General features: G+C 41.5%; 1 protein-coding gene across 1 annotated transcript in view; it reads right to left on the reverse strand.

The window, feature by feature from the left end:
* SH3BGRL (SH3 domain binding glutamate rich protein like) overlaps positions 1 to 21,089 on the reverse strand; it is a 48,491-nt gene that overhangs the window by 9,973 nt on the left and 17,429 nt on the right. Inside the window, exon 2 of the mRNA XM_019536491.1 lies at positions 3,080 to 3,265. Coding sequence (XP_019392036.1) covers positions 3,080 to 3,265 — 186 coding nt within the window. The remainder of the gene's footprint in view (positions 1 to 3,079; positions 3,266 to 21,089) is intronic.

Genomic DNA, 21,089 nt, shown 5'->3' on the forward strand with positions numbered 1-21,089 from the left:
CTTTCTGGAATTTCTCTCTCAGCTGAACTTCCTTTACAGACAAAAACAAAACAACACCTACCCTAGGACTCAAGTAGTTTCATTATCTCCCATTAACTTCACTGAAGGTACTCAGCACCTTGCAGGGTTAAAACCTATATCGGTGGTTCTCAACATTTTTGGATTCAAGGCATCCCTCAATAACTTTTGTGAGTTGAATGGCACTATTTCAAAACTTAGTTTATATATTACAATGCTTACCTCCCTGCAGAGAGACAGGGCAGCGGGGTAAAGAATCATCCAGGCAGGGGAAAGCCTGAGACTGATTATCTACTTATCTCTTCACACCTCCTCACACCTATGGGCACTCCTCAAAGGATCTGGCATACCCTGGTTGAGAATTACTGTCCTATAGAAACAATGATGTGGACTGGTAAAAAATCTGCTTGTCTACCACCTGACCTATTCAATATCAGATTGACAGGCTGCGAGGAATGCATAATGCCCCATGAAATGACATACTGCTTTGCTCCTGAATTACTGCATTCATATACATTGCAGCTGGAGACTACATCAACAAATGCTCCCGAAAAACTCGCTAGAATTATCCCAAGGATAATCTTACACATAGCTGGTTTGCATATGCTCACTACAAAATGAAAGACCTCATTGAAAGGACTGTGCTCTCTGGCTGCTTCACTGTAGCCCAGTAGGTAAAGATATTTGAAACAATTTTCCTTTAAGAACACAGGCTACAATGCTATCAGGTCCCTCAAAACAAGGGGATGATGCTGTACATATCCTGAAGCAAAAGAGAATTCCCTCAACCTCACATGCGTCCAGTGGCTGTGTATACACACGCATCTATTTAGTAAATACTGTAGAACTCCAGTACAGAGCCCAAAGCCCCATGAGTAAGCAGGTCCCCTCTTTGCCCTCTGGACTTGCTTTCTAATTTAGCACCCCCACAGCCTGTTGCCTTATATAAAGCAATCTGAGAGAACAGAAAAACGACAGGATGCCACCAGCAATTCAGAATTCAGCAATTAAAAGGTTCAAGGGAGGGATTAGGCTTATTGTGGCCTGGAAGTCAATCTCCTATTCTCTTAAAGATGAAGTTTTCTTTTTCCTTTTTTTGCTTTTCCTTTCCTGCAGCAGTCCATGTAGTTGCTAATCACATTTTCTCCCCTGATGTTCTGGCCTCTCCCCATCTTTTTCATGCCACATGCAACAAATTTATTCAGTTCTTTGCTCAAAGATTCTAGCAACTAAAGAGCCAAGTATACTCGGCATGGTACTGTCCTTGTACAGTCCCCAAAGCTCAAGTATGGAAAGCCTACAAGCACAGATAAAACATCTCCAAATCCGGCCATTCTTCAGAGGACAGTAAAACGGATTTTAAAAGCCTTTGCTTTTCCAACAAATTACAACAAAACGCAGCAAGCAAGCCCTACCAAAGCAGGCAGTAGCTTGCTCTAACTGTAGTTCTAAGCCCATCATATATTACTCTGTATGAAACTATGATCATTGGTACATTAGAAATACTTGTGATGAGTACCCCTCCCAGCATAGCTGCATGCATGCAGTTTTTTTTCCACTTCCTGCCCTGCACCACCATGAAATATTATACTTTGCTGGACAACTGCAGCGCTACAGCATGAAGTTGGCTACATTGAATTGATAAAGGATATAGGTATAGTAATGTGCCTGCCAAAGGAAATGCTCTGTGGTACTGTGTGAAGGCAGGCAGGCAATACTAGATATAAATGAATGTCAGTTTCACTTTTGCCAAAGAAGTACTCTCTAAGAGAAAGATGTTTGCACAGAAACCTGAATATATTTATTAACATTTCCTTACCGACAAACAGTCCCAGTCATAATAGAAGATAGTTCATGCAGAAACATGGGTAATAAGCTGTATTTGAGGGACACTGGGTACAATGGCTTAAATATACACCCCTCCATTAAAATACTGAAAATGTAGCCACTTGTGACTGAGTTGCAAGCAAACCCTCTTGCTCCTGGTGGACAAGGCAGCATGTCAGCTGCTCACTATACAAATTATAACATGCTCAAGAGAGATTCAGGTTTGAAGTAAAAGAAAAAACAAACTGCAGTTCAAAGCCCAGGTGCACTTGAGAAGTTTATGAAAGAAGCTGGGAAAGAAAGAGCCTGCTCTGTATGTTTTCAGTCAGTATGTCTCAGTATGTTTTTAGTTTAGTAGTCTTCCACACACACTAAGTTATCAATAATAAAAAGTTCACACTTACAAATAAATTCACACCTTTTAGAATATGTGGCCTGCTGAGCAGTGATGTGTATCATTAGTGTGGAATGACATACTTCAGAAAAAGCATGCAAAATAGTCAACGACTAAATCTATATTATATTTACTACCTTATTTTTAAATCTATACACAGGAAGAGACAGACTGCAATTGCCTTGGATTTTGTAAACAGAACCCAGAAAAGCTAAACCCAAGAAAGCTTTTACCTCCAAGTTCAAGAAAGCCCATGTGCTGACATGGCAAAAGTCATTTTATTTGAGCATTTCCTTTGAAAGTAGACAGGACAGATGCCACATGGGATTTTCTGTAGATGAGAAATTCTTCCCATTTGGAAGGGATGTCACAACATTGCAAGATTCTGTATTTGCAAAGTGCATCTCCAGAGCTTTTTAAACTTCTTTTAAATATCTAGTTTTAAATTATTGTTTTTAGAGAAAAATCAAGATAAAAAGAACTGTATGAAAAATAAATAAATACTCTCGTTGGCTACTAGGCAGTGTTCTCTAGTAGTCAGGCTAATGGTTTTTAGATAGCAAAACACCCATGGGCTGTAGCCCCACTATAATGGAAGAAAAGCAACGTGCAAAAATAAATATTATTAAAAGGCTCCACAGGGTAAGAGGAAATATATAATAGCTCTTCTGCGTTAATACTATACAAACTTAAAAGCTTAGTTATAAGCATTCTTCTTTTCTGTTGCAAACAGAACAGCTAAAACAGAGTGCAGTGCAGAAACTGTTCTGGTAAGCTACAAAAATTGAGACAAAAATGCAGAACAAGGAAGCAAAGGAGATCATTCAAATCCTTTCCTACCCCCAGATATCGGCTATCATTGAACAGTCGAGGTGGCAATGGATTTCCACTTGCTGGTCGGCTATCTTCTGGGACATTCTCTCTCATCCATTTCCGGTTCTCCTCATTGGCTGCAATATCTTTCTCTTCAAATTCAATCTTGTTGGCTTCCAAGAAACCTAACACATCTTGCTGCTGCTTTTTAATCTGCAATAAGAGTAAAAAGAAAAAGAAAGCCAGTCAGTGATCAAGCAGGTTTTTCTGCCTCTGACATTCTATGCAAGCAAGTCCAATTTGCAGGCAACTTGGTGCTGTTGAATAACTTTTAAAAATTCGTGTTCACTTTCTCCAGCAAAAACATTACCCCATGGCATATTCCTCAGTCGTCCTTTCAGATTATTTTTTGTGAGCATTAGGAACAAGCTGGAACAATATCCCTGGAGAGCTGAGTCCTCCATAGAAAAGCTAAGGTATGTGAAACAGCTGTGAAAACATCTTCTCAGTGCCCCACTAATATGCTACAGACCCTAAATTAGAGGGCTGTCTTCTAATGGGGGGGAACAGGGGGAGATACCATTCTTCTAGGTTTCCCAAAGGTTAGCACACTCTAGACTGCTATACAGGGTGGCTAATCTTGTATGGATAAAAGTTTTACTGCAACTGACAGTTGAGACTCTCTCCTTTGGTTCAGTAAAGAAATAAGAGAGAAGCTTCTATCCTCTGATTTTAGGATTCCAATTTCTTTGCTGAAAGGGCATGCTTTCAACATGCTGCTACACCTTTAAGCACCAGCACATTACAGATCCTTCTGCAGAAGGAAAGCATGGAATTTGCATTTCCCCCCCCTTATTCCCTTCAAAACAAATGGAGTCCCACAAAAACCAAAACAATGAGGCACACATCTCTCCAGGGCTGAAATTCAGCAGGAGTCACAATAGCTTGTTATTCCAAAGGAGAGAGGAATCTAAAAGCTAAGTGGATATTTGTATTGTAACCTACACACAACATGTGTTTGACTTGACAGAGAAGATTACTAGAACGTAAATCAATGAGCTGCTCTCAGAGGGCCACAAGCTCAGAAAATTCAAAACCCTTCTTCCTGCTAGGCTTCAAAAGTTTGAGAATCAAGGGATGTGCTGCACTATCATAGAATGCAAAGCAATGTAATGATCTTGGCCTGTAGCGAACAGCTGCGGTCTAGCAAGCTTGACTAAGCCCCCTGCTTGTTATGCCAAGGGTTGAGTATCTATCAAAACGAATCACTCAGTTTGGTTCCCCATATGATTGACACGACTCATTCTTTTAAAAAGTAGCGTCCATACACATATTGAAGGACACAGCCAAAATATTCCCTCAGGCTCTTAAGCAATGGAAGAACAGATTCTTAAAGCACGGACTAATATACCAAAAAGTATTTTTTAAACTGGGACTTAAGACTGAAAACTTTCTCCATTGATATTTTTGTTAACAATTTCTGTTCAAAAAACAAAGGGTAGAAAACCATCTTGCAGAAACAGTGCCTGTATTTTTTTTAAACAATTATTCATGTAACTGTAACTAACTACAATAAAATCTGCTAGGGAACAGTTTTAAGTTGCTGGCTTAACACCCAAAAAATTAAAAAACCCCCCCAAAAATATCACACTCCAGAACTTGCTAGATTAATAGGTTTCAATCTCAGAAGGAAGGCTTCAGACAAACAATGACCGCTTGGCTTAATGTATGTGGGGCAGGGGAAAGGAAGGGGAGGGAAAGAGTTGATCAGGGGAGACCTTATAAAGAGGTCCTCTTCACTCAGTGTTATGAAAATTTCCATGGGGTCAGTCTTCTTTCTTAAGAGCAGGGATGTTAGGTCAAGTTTTCTTGGACAAACTCTTTTCCCACTGCTGTTGTGCAGTGTACTAATTGGCCAAGTGTCCTAGAGTTGGCTGCATTTAAGATATGCTCAAGGTAAGGTGCTTCCTGAGGCTTTACAATGAGAGGTGATACACATTACACAGGGTGAAGTCCTAGCTCTACTCATTTCCATAAAAGTTGTTCCACTGAATTCACCGAGACTAAAGATTTCACCTAATGTTTGCTTATCATAATTCCTCAGATGTTCCACAAACACCCTTAAGTCGAGGAAATTTTACACCCACATCCTCAGGCAACAGAAGTAGTCCCATGATGTTGGAAGGGAAGGGGGATTATTGACTTGCACTTCCTTGCACTGTTGTATCTTCTGTGTTTTGTAATCTACTTTCTAGAGCTGGGCTTTTTATTCCACCTCCTCCTGCTCTTTATAGCCCATTCACATCTAATCCAGTGTCCCTATTGTGCTTACCCATGACACCAATGGGAAAACAGGGATCTTCACTGCCATGACTACAGGAAAGTTGGATTTAATTAGGTCATACATGAAACATTAGCTTCCTGATGCAGAGACTTTTTGTTTATGTTCTTTCTTCTTCCTGACTTCACCAGAACAAGAAGCTTGTTTGCAAGAATACATAAAGTTCCAAACAAACCACAGGATTCAAGTTCCTCCTTTGCAGACAAACCAGCTAAACATCCTGGATTTAACCCAATTAGTGCATCCTGACAAAAGCAGTTGTTGATACAGATGTTGCACTACTTCTAATTCAGGTCAGATAACTACTCTCCAAGAAGCCTTTCCATATATAGACAAGTAAAAAACACTCAAACAAGCAGATATGAGGTCAGTGGTCAGGCATATGCACTCCAAATAAGGTAGCTGAGCTCCCTTGCTTGCAAGACCTTTAAAACGAAAGCAACAGCCACAAGCTAACTGCTAGATCCCAGATCAGACTATTAGGCCATTTACATTAACAGCACAAGTACATTTTATAGATCATGTTGGGGAGTTTGAGTCAAGAAAAGCACAGTGGCTCAAGTTTCTGATGTATTTAAAGAATGAGCTGCCATTGACACAGAAAAAGTTAAGATGACAGGAAAAAAGAAGTCATAGGGCTTGGCTGTATCAACCCTCATCTAAATGGTCTTTAAAGCATCTATTTGCTCATTCCTTAGTGGTCCCTTTGGAGCCATTAAAGTTAATTGTGCATCAATCAGAATACAGTTGTTCCATACCACCTAAGAAAAACCAACAATTTCTGAAGTCACTTAGAGATCACAAGAGAGCTTAGTATTTATTAAGGGATATAACACTGCAACTTAAAAATGCTCCCTTGATTTCAGTGAAAAGTGTTGCTTGTGTGGAATCTGCATGATCCAAAGCAGTAAGTATGGGGCATGGTAAAAATTTCAATGTAAGAAATTCCTAGACTGGATTAAAATATGGGCAGGAGAGTAAGAACAGGAGGATAAAAATTACCTAAATGAAGAACAATAATTGCTAAAAAGAAATAAATAAAAAGGACGGGTTAATGCCATGCAGAGGAAGCAGCTCACATTACAGGCTAAACTTAAGATCATTTTCCAACAAGCTCCTATCTGCCACGAAAAGATTATTCCCCTGGTTTTAACAGCAGAGCTTGCAGTAGGAATAGTGGGGGAAGAGAGTTTTCAGTGGTATCATAAAAGCTTTCATTTCTAAAAGATGCATTTTCCCCTATAAATAGTTCCTAAAAAGAACTCTGACAATGTTCCAAATTCAAATAGCACCAAGATAGAAGAGAGGCCTTCATAACTATGTATTGCTTTATACATTGCCCTGGCCAAGGAAAGAACAGGGCTATCATTTCTTTAAACAGACTGTCCATAGACTCAGGCATTTCCCATTTGCAAAAAAAGATCTAGCTGTCTTCCATTAGGTTCAGTTGCTTAATCTGTCAAACTCAAATATAAACAAAATCTAACATGAATGGAGTACCTTAAGAGCTGGGGGGGAGGGGAAATCACAAAGTTACTTGCTTATCCTTTTTTCAATCTATTAAAATCTGCCTCTGCCACAATGCCAACGAATCTCTGCCATCTGGTAGTCATTAAGATGTTGGACTCCTGTGACTACTAATTTATCCAAATATGCCACTCTTACAAGACAAGAGAAATCTCCTTAGGCAGAAAAATCAGGCTGCTCAAATGCACGTGTTCTCTGCTATATGCTCTAGTGAAATGGACTTTCCAGGCAACATGAAGACAACTAGCCTTTGAATGAACCACTGCAGAAAACTGCTTGCAGTCTGGTGCAGAACATAAGCAATAAGAAGGAAGCTCTTTGGCTGCATCTGTTGGATGATGGACAGCAGCCTGCTCTTAGGTCTGCTGAAGGGCAGCAGAACAAGCAACAAACCATACAGGAAGCGCCTGTGCAACAGAGAATGGTGCACCATTCTCTGAAGACTGCATGCCAAATATAAAGCACAACATAGTGAAGAGCTAGGTAACACTACATGTCTGGCCCCTGTAGTTATCAGAATATGAAACAGCCACCAGAGTATGAAACAGAAGGAAAGCCTAGTGGGACTGGGGAGAGAACTGTTGTTCCTCTGCTCCCCCTGGCACCTAAAGAGCTGGTGCATTTACCCACTCAAATGCCTTGTCACAATTTAAAAACTCTGGTCTCCATGGGGCAGAGACTCTTTGCTTAATTCTTTTGTACAGTGACTTGTATAAAAACTGGAGCCCGATTCCTGAGGGGAGCCATCAAGCACTATTATTTACATTAGGCAACAAATACATCCAACTGACCTGTAGGTTACAGAAACAGTCCCAGCTTGGAGAAGTGCCAAGTTCCTAGAATGCCCACCAACTTCAATGAGCCATTCCCATCTGAACTGTGACGTCAATGAGACTGGTGCAAAACCTTGCAGGGTCAAACCCTTAAGTCTGTCATGTTTCTAGCAAAGGAGATTTTGTTCAAAGTATGGATGCACTCATAGAGACAGATGTATCCATTTCCTTTTCTATTGCCTCACTGCTCTCCTGCTTCCCCACGGTCTCTTGTTTTCTACACTGACTGTAACCTTTAACGCAGGAACTTTCTGCTTTCCTAGGGTGCTTGACTCAATGGGGTTAGGCCATGACTGCAGTTCCTAGAACCAATGTGGTAAAAAAAGTATACTTATTTATTGGGCTAGGCCAGGTGTGGGGCAGAGAGAGTCAAAGGGCTGTGTTCTCAGCTCTGCTCCCAATCATCCCCTGTAGAGTTGGAAGGTAATTCCATCTCCAAGGCAGGTGACTCAAAGGCTCCTTTCCTTAAAAGTCATTTTAGCATGCAATTGATGCTAGAGATTGGTACTCATTGGAAGCAATGCCCAGTAGCACAGGTCTTTGAAATACAATTTTATTTCTTTGGTCAGAAAGATCAATTTCTTCTTCTCACTTTCTATAGTAAACCTTTCCCTCTTGGTAATACATGCAGTTACACAACTGCGTGAATGCCAGCCTACCCTTGCAAAAGATGGGAGCAATTGCTGGGCATAGTTCTTGCAGTGCTGCCAGGTCTTGTGATTTATCATGATTTCTATTTGTGCTTTTTAGAAAGGCTCTCTACCTCAGGCACTCAACTCTACAGTGATTAAAGTACCTAGATACAGGAATATCCTCCTACTGTAATCCCAGTTTTTCATTATTTAAAATGACCAGAAGTCTCTCACCAATTTCAGCAGAACAAGAGCCAGGTTGCCCTTAGTGACCGTGACAGTTCTCCCTCTGTGTGGCCCAGGTAAAAGCCTTGTAAACTATGAAAGTGCACCATGTTAGAAAATAAATCAGAAATGAGCAACCACCCTTAGAAAAAGCAGCTGCTATAAAGCAGTCTTACCCCTTGGGTATTCCAGGAAAAACTGAGGCACCTAACCTCACAGCTTTAAACTTGTGACAGTAGCACACACAAGACGTGGGCAGTGGGGTTCCGCAGGGCTCGGTCCTCGGGCCGCACTGTTCAACATCTTCATCAGTGATTTGGACGAGGGGGTAAAAAGCACCCCGTTCAAATTTGCCGATGACACTAAGATCTGGGGGGATGTGGGCACACTGGAAGGAAGAAACAGGATACAATCAGACCTAGACAGGTTACAAGGGTGGGCAGATGAGAATAGGATGGGATTCAACACAGACAAGTGCAAGGTGATGCACCTGGGGAGCAGGTCCAAAGAGGTGATCCTCCCCCTCTATGCGGCACTGGTCAGGCCGCAGCCGGAGTACTGCGTCCAGTTCTGGGCGCCACACTTCAAAAGGGACGTGGACAACATGGAAAGAGTCCAGAGGAGGGCCACTCGCATGATCAGGGGACAGCAGGGCAGGCCCTATGAGGAGAGGCTACGGGACCTGAACCTGTTCAGCCTCCAAAAGAGAAGGCTGAGGGGGGATCTAGTGGCGTGTTATAAACTAGTCAGGGGGGATCAGCAGGCATTGTTCCCCCGAGCACCACCAGAAGTGACCAGGAATAACGGTCACAAGCTGGCGGAGGGTAGGTTTAGATTAGATATTAGGAGGCGCTACTTCACAGTCAGGGTGGCTAGGGCCTGGAACCAACTTCCAACGGATTGTGGTGCAGGCTTCTACCCCGGGGGTTTTTAAGAGGAGGCTGGATGAACACCTTGCTGGGGTCATTTGACCTCAGTACTCTTTCCTGCCATGGCAGGGGGTTGGACTAGATGATCTGTTCAGGTCCCTTCCGACCCCAGAAACTATAAGAGTGGTAAAGTTTAGTTGATCAGAGTTAAAAACCTACTAACATGAAAGTCCTTGTCTACCAAATGCTACATCATTTTGTGCATCATGTTGCACTAATTAACGTGGTTTTGAATGCAAGATTTTCCCAGTATATGCAATCTTGGAGCACGCATGGGAATGTGAACTGAATGGTAGGGACAACAGAGAGCTGGATGCAACATAAGGCTGTAAAAATATCAAGTAGAGTAGGAAGTTAAAAAGGTATCACCAATGTGGGCAAAACCAGGAACACTGGCCACAGAGGAGATTGTGAGGGGGGAAAACCATGAATGTAAGCAAAACTTAGAGGAAGGGAGACTGAGCCGGTAAGTGGGCATGAGTGGGGCAGGGAGGAGCAGACACACATGGAGCAGGCATGGACGTAGGAAGCAGGCTGGAGACTGATTGAAATAAGGGTAAAGTTAGGGGAATAATGACAATAAGTGAAATCCATCCTGAGTAGCCAGGATGGAGGCCTGCCTTTGTGGCTGTTTGTCCCTGGATAAATATGAAGTCTAAAATGATCGTACATAAAATGGGGGCAAGGATATTTCCCTGAAGAATTGGAAAATCCACAGGGAAAAAAGTAGTTTATTATGTTTTCTAAAACTTGACAAGACTCCTGGTATTTGACTGCATGGATGGAGCATACTGCTCTCACAAAAGACCATTTTATACCTAGTACTTCCTGTTACTGGTAGCTTTAAACTTTCCTCAGTCTTACAATACCATCACTGCAACTTTCCAGTGTGACACTTATTCTGCATAGTATCTAGAATTACAAGAATCAGGAGAAATGTTGTACTTGTTGCTCACATTCCTAAGGTAATGCTGAAAAAAGCTTTCAACAACATAAATCAATTTCCTATTTTGATTTCTTGTGGTGTCCCTTCTAGAGATGGAAATATCCTTGTAGTAGATCATTTTTTAAGTGTTTGCATATTAAACCAAATAAGGGTACCATAAGATTGGAATATGTTAATGCAACTTTGGCTTTGACAATGTTACAACCTGGGCACTCAACCCTCCCTACCCAACTGTCCAGAGAAGTCATGCAAGTCTTAGGAGCCTTAGGAATATGAAGGGCCTTTAATTACAATGCTGCAAGATGACATGTGTAAGTTTGAAAAAAAAAAGGGAAAGTGTTTAGTTTTTTAAATATTTTAGTATTTTATTGTGATATTTTCAAAATAAACAAGACAGCTTTTATACTTTATTGTTCATTTTAAGAGTTCATCTACATTTAAAAGAAAGGCTACACAAAAAGGTTAAATACCTTTTGTATAACACAAATACAAAGTGTTTCACTTTTGGGTAAACAGTGTTCCAATAAAAATTATTTTTTGTGGTGGTTGTTTTACAAAGAAAATCAGCCTTCTCTCGCTCACCACATTTTCAGTAAACCACTGAAACAAAAAATAATCCAGTAGCTACCAAGGTTTTCTAGACAAGACTTCTTACAAAATAAATTTATTTGCAATTTAATTATATTTGCATGCCAGGGTTTGCCTTAAGTATTTCAGTTTGCTGTAGAGAAGTGTTTCCATTTTAAAAAACCGCACCTGGCAGTAGATTTTAAAAGAGTTAGAACAAAGCAGCAATGCTTCCAATAAAGTCCTTTCACAAAAGTCTTCCCTTAATGGGTGATGAAGGACATGCGCTAGCAGGGAGAGAAGGCAAGGAACTGGAAACAGTATAAAACTGATTAGGATCGCTGAATTCTTGGTAAGCTTTACACTGCTGTAGATGCAGCTATGGCTGCCAGAAAATCATGACTGTGAAGGAACTCCAGAGCAATACAGCAAAAGGATGATTCTGCAGAATGTGTTTAGCACATAGAAAATACGATGGATTACAGTCTTCTCCAGGGAATTACACTGGCCATGGAAGATTGAACCATTCCTGCTGCAAAGGAAAGGTTGCTTCCACTTGTTCGAAATAGGTATTTCTTGAATTGAGCTGCACGGTAATTCTTGCTGCATCTAGCATGATGTTGATTTTGTACATGTGGACAGCACACCAGGAAAACAAAATCTATACTTATACCACTATAATAAAGCATTCCATTGTCTTACTGGAGGAAGAATATCTTGCATTCAAAAGCTGGTCTAACTCTATCCCAGCTAGGTGGTCCAGTAAAAGATAACATCGAAAGAAATCCTGGCTTCTCTGTTTATAAATGAATTTCCGTAGGGTACACCAAACACCTTCAAAATCTGACTGTGAACCAAAGGAACCTTGTGTAACTTTATAAAACAAAGTAGTACCACTGAAATTAGCTGCAGATGACTCAATGGGAATACTGATGTGATGGCTATAATCTTTCTCTAGTGCATGTTTTCAGGACTAGAGCCTTAGTTAAAGCATTTAGCATTTATCCTGTTCTTAGGAGGACTGTTATGGAAATAACCCAACACTAAAATTCAGAGTATTGATAAAAAATGGATCTTAGCTTGCTGTACACATTTTAAATATCTTTACATCAAAATCTGGTATGTCAAACACCAGAAATTCCCTTTCATCTCTGAGCTAGATCATCAGCTAGTAAAACTTAGTCAAGTTTACAGGAGCTGAAGATTTGTCCAATAACACCTTACAGTTCACATAATTTCCTTTTATTTAACCCACCCAATTTTTGTTCATCAGTTTTCTACCAGCATCATAAAAATAAAGCTATAGAACTGCAAACATTACTGTGAACCATGAAGTTCGGAAAGCACTTTACAATTTTCAAAAATGTGCTATGCAGAAAACTATTCAGGTTCACCCAGAACTACACACTTTGCATGGAAACAATCTATTTTAAAAATTTAGCCACCACCATGCCTGGCACGTTCAGCTTTCTGGTGTCAGAAGAGTGATGAATGTAGCATTTGCTAAAAACTGTTTTTCAGAACATTCTTTTTGAAAAGCTTTTAAAAAGCCTGAATCCTTGGGAGTTATGCAAAAAGATGAAAAATCCCTAACTGACATTATTATTTATAGTAAATTCAACAGCTCTTAAAATGTATCCATTCAAGATGGAAAGTGTACGAGTTAGTTTAATTTTAAATATAAAAATTAGACGAAAGAATGAAAGGCACCAGAATAAAAAAAAACCCTTCATTTAATCTTCAGTGCCAACCAACTGCATTGTCCTTCCAGTCACTGCAATTGAAGAGATAATATTCAAAAGAGCTTTCCTTTTCAGGGAGCAGGGCGACACAAGAAATGCTGTACTACTGCCAAGACAAATTAATTTGCCGTTGGGAATCAAGCCAGGGTGAGGTCTTAACTGCGGTGCTGCCTTGGTCTAACATTCCACATAGCGCTACGAACATACGGAGAGATCCAAGTCAATAAAGCAAATGGCAAACTGTCCAGCTGAGAACAACTGTTGTGCTTTAGTCTGACTTCAATGGCTCAACAAGGGCAGCACAAAAGTGGCCCAAGAAATTAACCAGCGTAGCTCAAACAAAGCCAAATATTCTCATGAAAGATACAGATCTTCCAGTGTCATCCATGACAGCTTGTCAGCTTCAGCTGTTTATGCTGCACAGTGAATGCTGCTGTGACTAGTTAGCAATGTAGCTAGTCAAATCTATATTTTTAAAACACTTCTACTTTGCTTCCAATTTTGATACTATAATATCCCCTGCTTTCATGTAGGTGACTAAAGAGAAGGCTAATGGTTGCAATCAGTTACAGAAAGTTTATAATTTTGCCTCTCAGTACAACACAGGCGTGGGAGTTAAGAAGCAAGGCAGCTGAGTTAAGCATATAAAATGTCATGAATTCCTGAGGGCCCTTTTAGGTCTGTTCTCCACCCACAAAGACGCAACTCCAAGACTCCCTTCTGAAGAGGAATACTTATATTCATCAAAGCTCATTCCTTGCCTCCATTAGAACTGTATCCATTTTATGATGATCTTCAAAGAACCACACTTGTTTAATTGAGTTAACTTTAGATGTTACATACATTTCACAGAAGTATGTGGGCCTAAAAAACAAGCACCAGAGAGGGTGACCATCTGGGACCTCCATGAACTCTAGCAAAAGAGAGCATTCACTCAAGACCTTGCAACATTCACTCGGCCCTTCTCAGCAGTTGCTCAGAAATTTGCAGGACTAGTCCCGGGGAATCTCTGTTGATTTAGAAATCTCACTGTTCCACTTCATTCTGTCTGGTAGAACAGGTGCCCAGGTCTAAAAATAGGTAATCATTACAGAATGGCTATTTTAAGTCATTTGGTCTAGCCACTTAAAACTCCAACTATTCCACATACTAGTGTCACCATTATTTCCTCCAATGCTTGGTTTGAAAGCAGGGGTGGGCAAAATACTGCCCATGGGCCAGATCCAACTCACCAGCTGATTGGATCTGGCCTGAGAGCAGGTGCCCACCAATTAATTGTGTATCCAGTCCAGTCCACAGCAGCCATTTCCTGTGGCAAAGCTAAGGGGTTAGGGATGGGACTTCCAGTCCCAAGATGGCAACCAGGGGGTGGGGCACCTTTCGAGAGGTGGAGGTTAGCAGTTTGATAAGGGGTGTTTGCAGCCCTTGACTCTCAGATTCATAGATGATGGGTCAGAGGGGACCTGAGCAAATCATCAAGTCCGACCCCCTGCCCTGGGCAGGAGTGAATACTGGGCTCATATGACCCCTAGTAAGTTTAACCTCATATGACCCCAGCTAGCACCACTTCCCTTGGAAGCTGGCTTCAGATCCTGGCTGCCCTGACTATGAAGTAATGCCTCCTGATGTCTAGCTTGGACCTACTCTTAGTCAACTTGTAGCCATTATTCCTTGTTACTCCAGGGGGCACTCAGGGGAACAGGCCCTCACCCATTCCTCTCTGGTCCCCCCCCCCCCCAAGTAAGTTTACAGACAGCCATTAGATCCCCCATCAGCCTTCTCTCATGAAGGCTGACAGGTCCACGTCCCTTAGCCTCTCCTTGTAGGCTGCACTGGGCTCTTCCTCGCATGACAGCTCACTAAAATTCCTTAAGTGGCCATCCAGTCAAAATAAATGCCCACCCCTGCCCACAAAGTTTGCACTGAAAGGTTGTAAACTAAATGAAACGCAGCAGCCTAACTCTACAGAGCTCATGTATTTGTACTTATTTTTTGCAAAAATCAGGCAGAGTCCAGATGGTTCCCATATGAACCCATTCTCTCCCCACAGGGTCCTTCTGGAAGTCCAGTGCACATGAACATGGTGTTTTGCATAGCTGCCATAGCAATGCGATCTTGAAGTTTGCCCCCCCCCCGCCCATTAATGTAACAATTGCTTCCCGATTGTTTTTTTCTGGTACATTTATCTTGCAAGTGGATCTTATCAGGCATTCATCACATCCATGCTGCATTACTGTAATACATCAGGTCTAGGATTTAAGTGAATGGAAAAAAACCACCAGACTTGAGCATGAATGATATGAAGCAGCCCGGTTCATTACTGGGATAACACATTACACAATCAACTCTCCCAGAGCCAAATCAGTAAGCTGGTTATAATCTAAATAAGATTCTAACTGGGTAACATCCAGCTGGATCCATCCAACAAGGCAGTTTTCATCTCTCTTCATTCGGAGCTTTTCCTCATCTAAATCTTTTTTATGCTCAGCTACAGCTATTGTTGCTTCCCCTGACAGTACCTTAATTAATATATGGAATAAAAAAAAAAAAATATTTAAAACTTTCAATGTCCTTCCTTAGCTACAATTTACATCTCTAGAGTAAGAGGTGCACCGATCCATCAGCCCGATAACAGATCAGCACCAATATAAAAGAAAATTGACTGCATCAGAAATCGGCCTGATGTGGCTGATAAATTTGGCCAATAAATGCCCGTGCATGTGCACAGCCACAGCGCACCACATCGACAACGAGGAGCAAAGCCCGGCAGCTTGGAGAACTACATGGAGCCAGTAAGTCTGCTGTGATGGAAAGAGAGGAGGGAGGGAAAATGGCTGGGTTTGGGGTAGGTGCTTCTGTGGGACAGAGCCGTGCCTTGTCTGGGGGGCCTGGGAAAGAGGTGGCTCCCGCCACTGTGCACACTCCCGGCGGGGGGGCATGTGCCCCCAGATCTGTGAGGGGCGCAAGTGGGGCAGGCTGCACTGGGCTCTTCCTGGCATGTTGGGCTGGGGCTGCACTCAAGGTGGGCAGCAGCACTGGGAGGGAAGTTAGGGGGGCTGCAGTGAAAGTTGGGGGGCTGCAGTCCCCCCCACCCTCCAAAGGCCCTCTCTCAGCACTGCTGCCACCTGCCTCAAGCATGGCCCAGGCCAGTCCCCACCAGGAAAAGCCTGGTGTAACCCTGGCCCCAGCCTGCAGCCCACCCTACGCAGATCTGGGGGCACATGACCCCCATGCCCTCCCAGGATGTGTGCCCCTGAGACAGCGCCTGTCTCAGCCCCAGCCCCATTCCTCCCTCAGCACAGGGGCCTTGATCTGCTCCCCCACACTCCTCCCCTAGGTTACCAGCTAGACATAGTTGTATCAGAAATCAGATCAGTATCGGCTATCAGTATCAGCCCCCAGAATCTCTGTAGGCACACCCCTACCTAACATCCTTACAAATCAGGCAGCAGGCTGCCTTGAAGACATTAAATTAAAAAAAGTCAGGCATTCAGATAATGCACATAGCATATAAAAGTGTAGAAGTATGTTTGAAGAACACAACATGTATTTTTTCTTTTTTCTTTTTTTTTTTTTTTTTAAAATCAATGAATATTCTGAAGTTGTTTGGTTACACTCAAACATATGGTTCTGAAAGACATCTCTCTTTAACAGCACAGTAACACCCATGTGGCAAAGAACTACAACATGCAGCAATAAGTAGATGGAAAAGAAAAGATATTAATCCTCATGGCAACATGGGGAGAAAAATCCAGGTTACTGAAAGTTTTAGCAATTTAATCTGTATTACATCATTTCTAAAAGAAAACACGTCTACATTTACATCACACACTGTTCAGACACAAGATATGTTAACAGAAGCCATCAAATACCACAGATTACTGACACCATGGTAGACCAATATAAGCATTTCTAGATCAAAGACTCAATCTGCATCTTCAAATGCAAGATCCAGAAAACACCCCAGAACTTTTAGTCAAAGTGGGCTGAAAGGAGTGAAGCAGAGATTGGATAGGCAACACCAAGGCATGGCATTTCAGGCCCAAGTGACACTCATCCAATTGTCCAAACCCTCTGGGAAAAGAAACAATAAACTGGCATTATCCTACATAAGTAGGCAGCAATCAATCTCTGGATCAGGGTGTATGTGTAAGAGATCTAGTCAGATGCCTGATGAAACTACTTGTATGGAGTCCTGCAACCATCACATCGATACACTGATGCATATGCCTAGGCAAGAGTATGGAGGAGTAGAGGCTGTCCAAGACATCCCCTTCAGACTACTAAGACAAAATCCATCGGCCAAACTGAGTCCAGACATTCAGTGTTTCAACGGTTGTAGCTTCTGCCAGGGAGCAACAGATAAGAACTACTGCTGACTACCTAACTCCTCAGCAAGGGCATATTTGTCAGGGTGATCCCCCTTGGCCTTTCTCTAAACAGCGAGTACCCACAAGGCAGGGGGGGCTAGGGTTTTGAGGGTCCTATATTCACCTTACTCTGGAGGTTGTAACGTTGTTTTATTTTGTAGAAGCTACCCCACTACAAGAAGTGCCACCACATTGCTACCAGGCCCTCCAGTCAGATGCAGTTTATGGTCATGCCAACACAAAACTGAATGCAGGAACAAAACAGACTAGTCCAGGTACGCAGCTGAGGGTGGAGAAACTGCCAACACCCTGAACAATAAAACAGCTTGGAAATCTGTCCTTATCCTAATACTTGCTAAACAGCTCCCAAAAATGGGGGGGAAATTTTGGTAATGGAAAGTTGACTCATGAGATGAAAAAACTTGAATAATGTTCCCAAATCATTGTAATCCATACATCTGATAAACCAGGCCCCAGGTGCTTGCTAACACCTGCAATACAAGCTTAAACTACATTATATTGACTTGTCCACCACAACAGCAAAGGAAAAGTAAATAAGTAAATGAATAAAAACTGAAGCAGTATAGAATGTGATCGTCAAAGGAGCTTTGGGCAGTTTGGTGCCACTTTTCTTATGAATTTCAACGGAACGCTGGCCTTTACACTTCTTAGACTTTAAAAGTCCAGTCACAGATAAGTAAGGAACCCAAGTGAAATGTAGCACAAGTCCCATCCACTGCCCTACTACAGAGTGAGTAATGTATTAACATCCAATTGAATAGCTTTAGCTGTATCAAATAGTTCAGGCAGCCCTGTCACTAACTTGATGTTAAAAGTCTGACAGAGAGGTTTCCCTATTGTTTCCCAGGAAAGAACAAAAATCAAAAATACAGGTGGGGAAAATAAAAAAAAAAAAAAAGAAAGAAAACAAGAATTTTAGAAAATAAATCCCAGTTTGTAGCAAGTTGAGTTTTACATTTCTCGTGGATTCCGCTCCAAGTTGTCCAAAGCGAACACTCATGTAAATAAGGGTTTTAGAGCATGGAGCAACACATGATTCCTTCACTACTCTCCATTTTGTCCTTTCTTCTATGCTACCCTTTCTGCTGGAACAGTAACTCATCTTGCCAAGATGTCCTTTTCTAGTCCTTCAGAGTTCAAAACCCAATTTTCCACAAAGCCTGGCCATGCCTTCTCTATCTACCCTTAGGTATGAAGACCTTCAGCACACATCAGCACTGGGGTCTGAAGCTCTTATCTTTTTTTGTTCAGAGATGGACTGCATTTGAGTGTTCTGTCAAGTATCCTATGCATTTACAGCATTACATAAATAAATCATATTGAACACTTTATTTTTCCCATCATCAATCAAGTATATAGTTTCTTAAGATTTTAGAGCATAGGTTTTTGCTCCTTAACTTTCAGTAAAAATCCAGGCAAATAATTGCTAACCTCACTGATTTACGCAAATGTAGATACACACAGCATAATTCTGCAAGCTGCAGACAATATGGAAGCAGATATAATTTTCCCAGTAGTACAGTCCTATAGCATTTTTACCAATCCCAAATCAACACATTGCATGTCAAAACTGGCTATGAAAATTTATTATGGGTTATGCTACATAGGGTAAACTTTACTCATGGTGTTAAAAAAAAACAAGTCATATGAGCAGTCCTACAGAAACAAAAAGCCTTAAAGTGCTCAATTACAAGCATTGCACAATCTTACACAACATCAATAGGGACCTATCTAACCTGAGGTGATAGAAAGTAATTTTAGCAGCTTGTTCACAGCTCAAAGCCAACTTTGCAGTCATTTCATTGTGACCCTGCCCCTTGGTCCCGACTGGTAGAGGCACTACCCCTCAGCACTGATTGGTGGAGAGGCCCAGGAGGGGAGGGAAGGAGGAATGAAGGTTTGGCCACCATTTTAACTGCTGGCTGCTCTTTATGCAACCCCACCCCAGTATCTTTCCTTTGTGGGCAGGCTGCAAGGGCAAGCCACAGCAGCAGTGAGGACCACTGTCTCACACTGGGGAGCCAACATTTTACTTGGGGGGGGGGGGGGGGGGTTAGTTGATTTCCTGGGAAATAACAGCCAGTGCCATTTTCTGTGGTTTCCATGAAAATCACATTTAAGTAGGTTCTTAAATATCAGCAATCTAAACTGTTAACTCAAGCCTGGAAGGTAAAGATTAGTTCATCAAATATTTATATAATTTGGGTTTAAGATTGCTGCAGGACCTTCCAGTGGCAGCAGTCTGTGTGTATGCACATACCTAAGGTACATGTGTTGGTATGGTGTATACCTAAATTACTGATGCTGAAAACCCTGGTACAATTTCAAACTCAAAAAACTCCATAATCGGACATGGTATTTTTATTTACACAATTCTTAAATTGCAAACTAGAACTGAAATTATGAATAGTGGCAGCACTAAGATTAGATTCATTTTTAAATCTCTACGAAAAGACATCTTTCTTCAGATTGAGGGAACTATTAAAGCTTGAGTCAAATTCTGTTCTTAAACAGAAGGATGAACTACCATGCAAGTCAACAGTAGTTATACCAGTCCAACTAAGAAAATCATTTGCCCTTTCATGTTTTTCCTTTAAAAGGCTACTGAAGCAGTATGTGATTTTTAACACCTGGAAGAATTTTTCATCTCCACAAGCAGAGCTGCACATTGCTAACAAGAAGTTATCCAATACACCACTAATTTTGCTGATCTATGACACTGAAGCACTCTGAAATCTCACAATCAAGCTCCTCACTCAAGCAACACAGTTGAAGAGAATAGTTTCCACCTTTCTATTGAACCCTGTCCCTGCTTCCCTTTGCCTGCCACCTCCCACGTGAGCATTCAGGCAAATCTCCCATGCTCTAGTTGTCTTGCTCAAAATTCCCCAGGCCATCAATTTATAGTCATCGCATGAATTCTTCTATTTGCTTGTCTTGAGACTTAGATTAGGAAGATGCACAGAACCCAAGACAGCTGTACGTATAGCCTTGCAGACTAGATATAGGCGTATTTGTTAACTCCAAACCCTTCTCTTCAATGGGAATCTCTCTCTAAAAACAAACATGCTTAAAGGAGAATTAAATAGTTATCAATAACCAAGATGGTGGCAGGAAGTTGCAGGCACAGAAGTCAAATTCTACAGCGCACAATTATAAAATTAAGCATGGATTTTGGCTCTTCTCCAATGCCAAACCACTAGTACTATTTATTCATTACAATTTTAATTACAAAAGAAGATCTCTTCTTCACAACTTCTCTAAAATTGTTTTAGCTTAAAAAAAAGATCACTAGTATAAAAATACACATAATGATTTCTGTGCTTTCCTACTAAAAAAAGAAAGAGACAGATGAATACAATTAACGTACAATTTTTTTCCCAGGTGCCCAGGGGTAAAAAAGTGTCCTCCTCGTGTCGAGACTGGCAAACCAGTGATGTCATGGCTTACTTTGCAGGAATGAACTGTTAGAGACCTAACCAAGGGATTAATTTGGGGATATAAATTGGGTTAAACAAGGAGTGGGCAATTACTTTGGGTGGAAGTCCACTTACTGAGTTTTAGTAAGCTGTCAAGGGTCACATGGGTAGCCCCACCCCATGACAGGTGTCCTACCCCCGGTCACCGTCTTGTGACTAGAAGTCCCACCCACTAACCCCTGACCAGTGCCACCAGAAGTCCCTCCCCTTGCTCCCAGAAGTATTCCTTTCAGCAAGGGATTTTGCCATCTCCGAGCCAGAAAAATACCAAATTATATTCTAAAAAGCAAATATCTATAACATTCATTAATTTGATTTAAAAAAATATTTTGTCCTGGTTTACCTGTGTTTGTGTAGTATATTTAGAGGTGATTGCACAATAGTTTAAGATGAAGTCATATGCTTGTATATTGTGGGGGGGGACA

The sequence above is a fragment of the Crocodylus porosus genome, unplaced genomic scaffold, assembly GCF_001723895.1.
Source record: "Crocodylus porosus isolate Cpor-Errol unplaced genomic scaffold, CroPor_comp1, whole genome shotgun sequence".
Classification (NCBI taxonomy): domain Eukaryota; kingdom Metazoa; phylum Chordata; order Crocodylia; family Crocodylidae; genus Crocodylus; species Crocodylus porosus.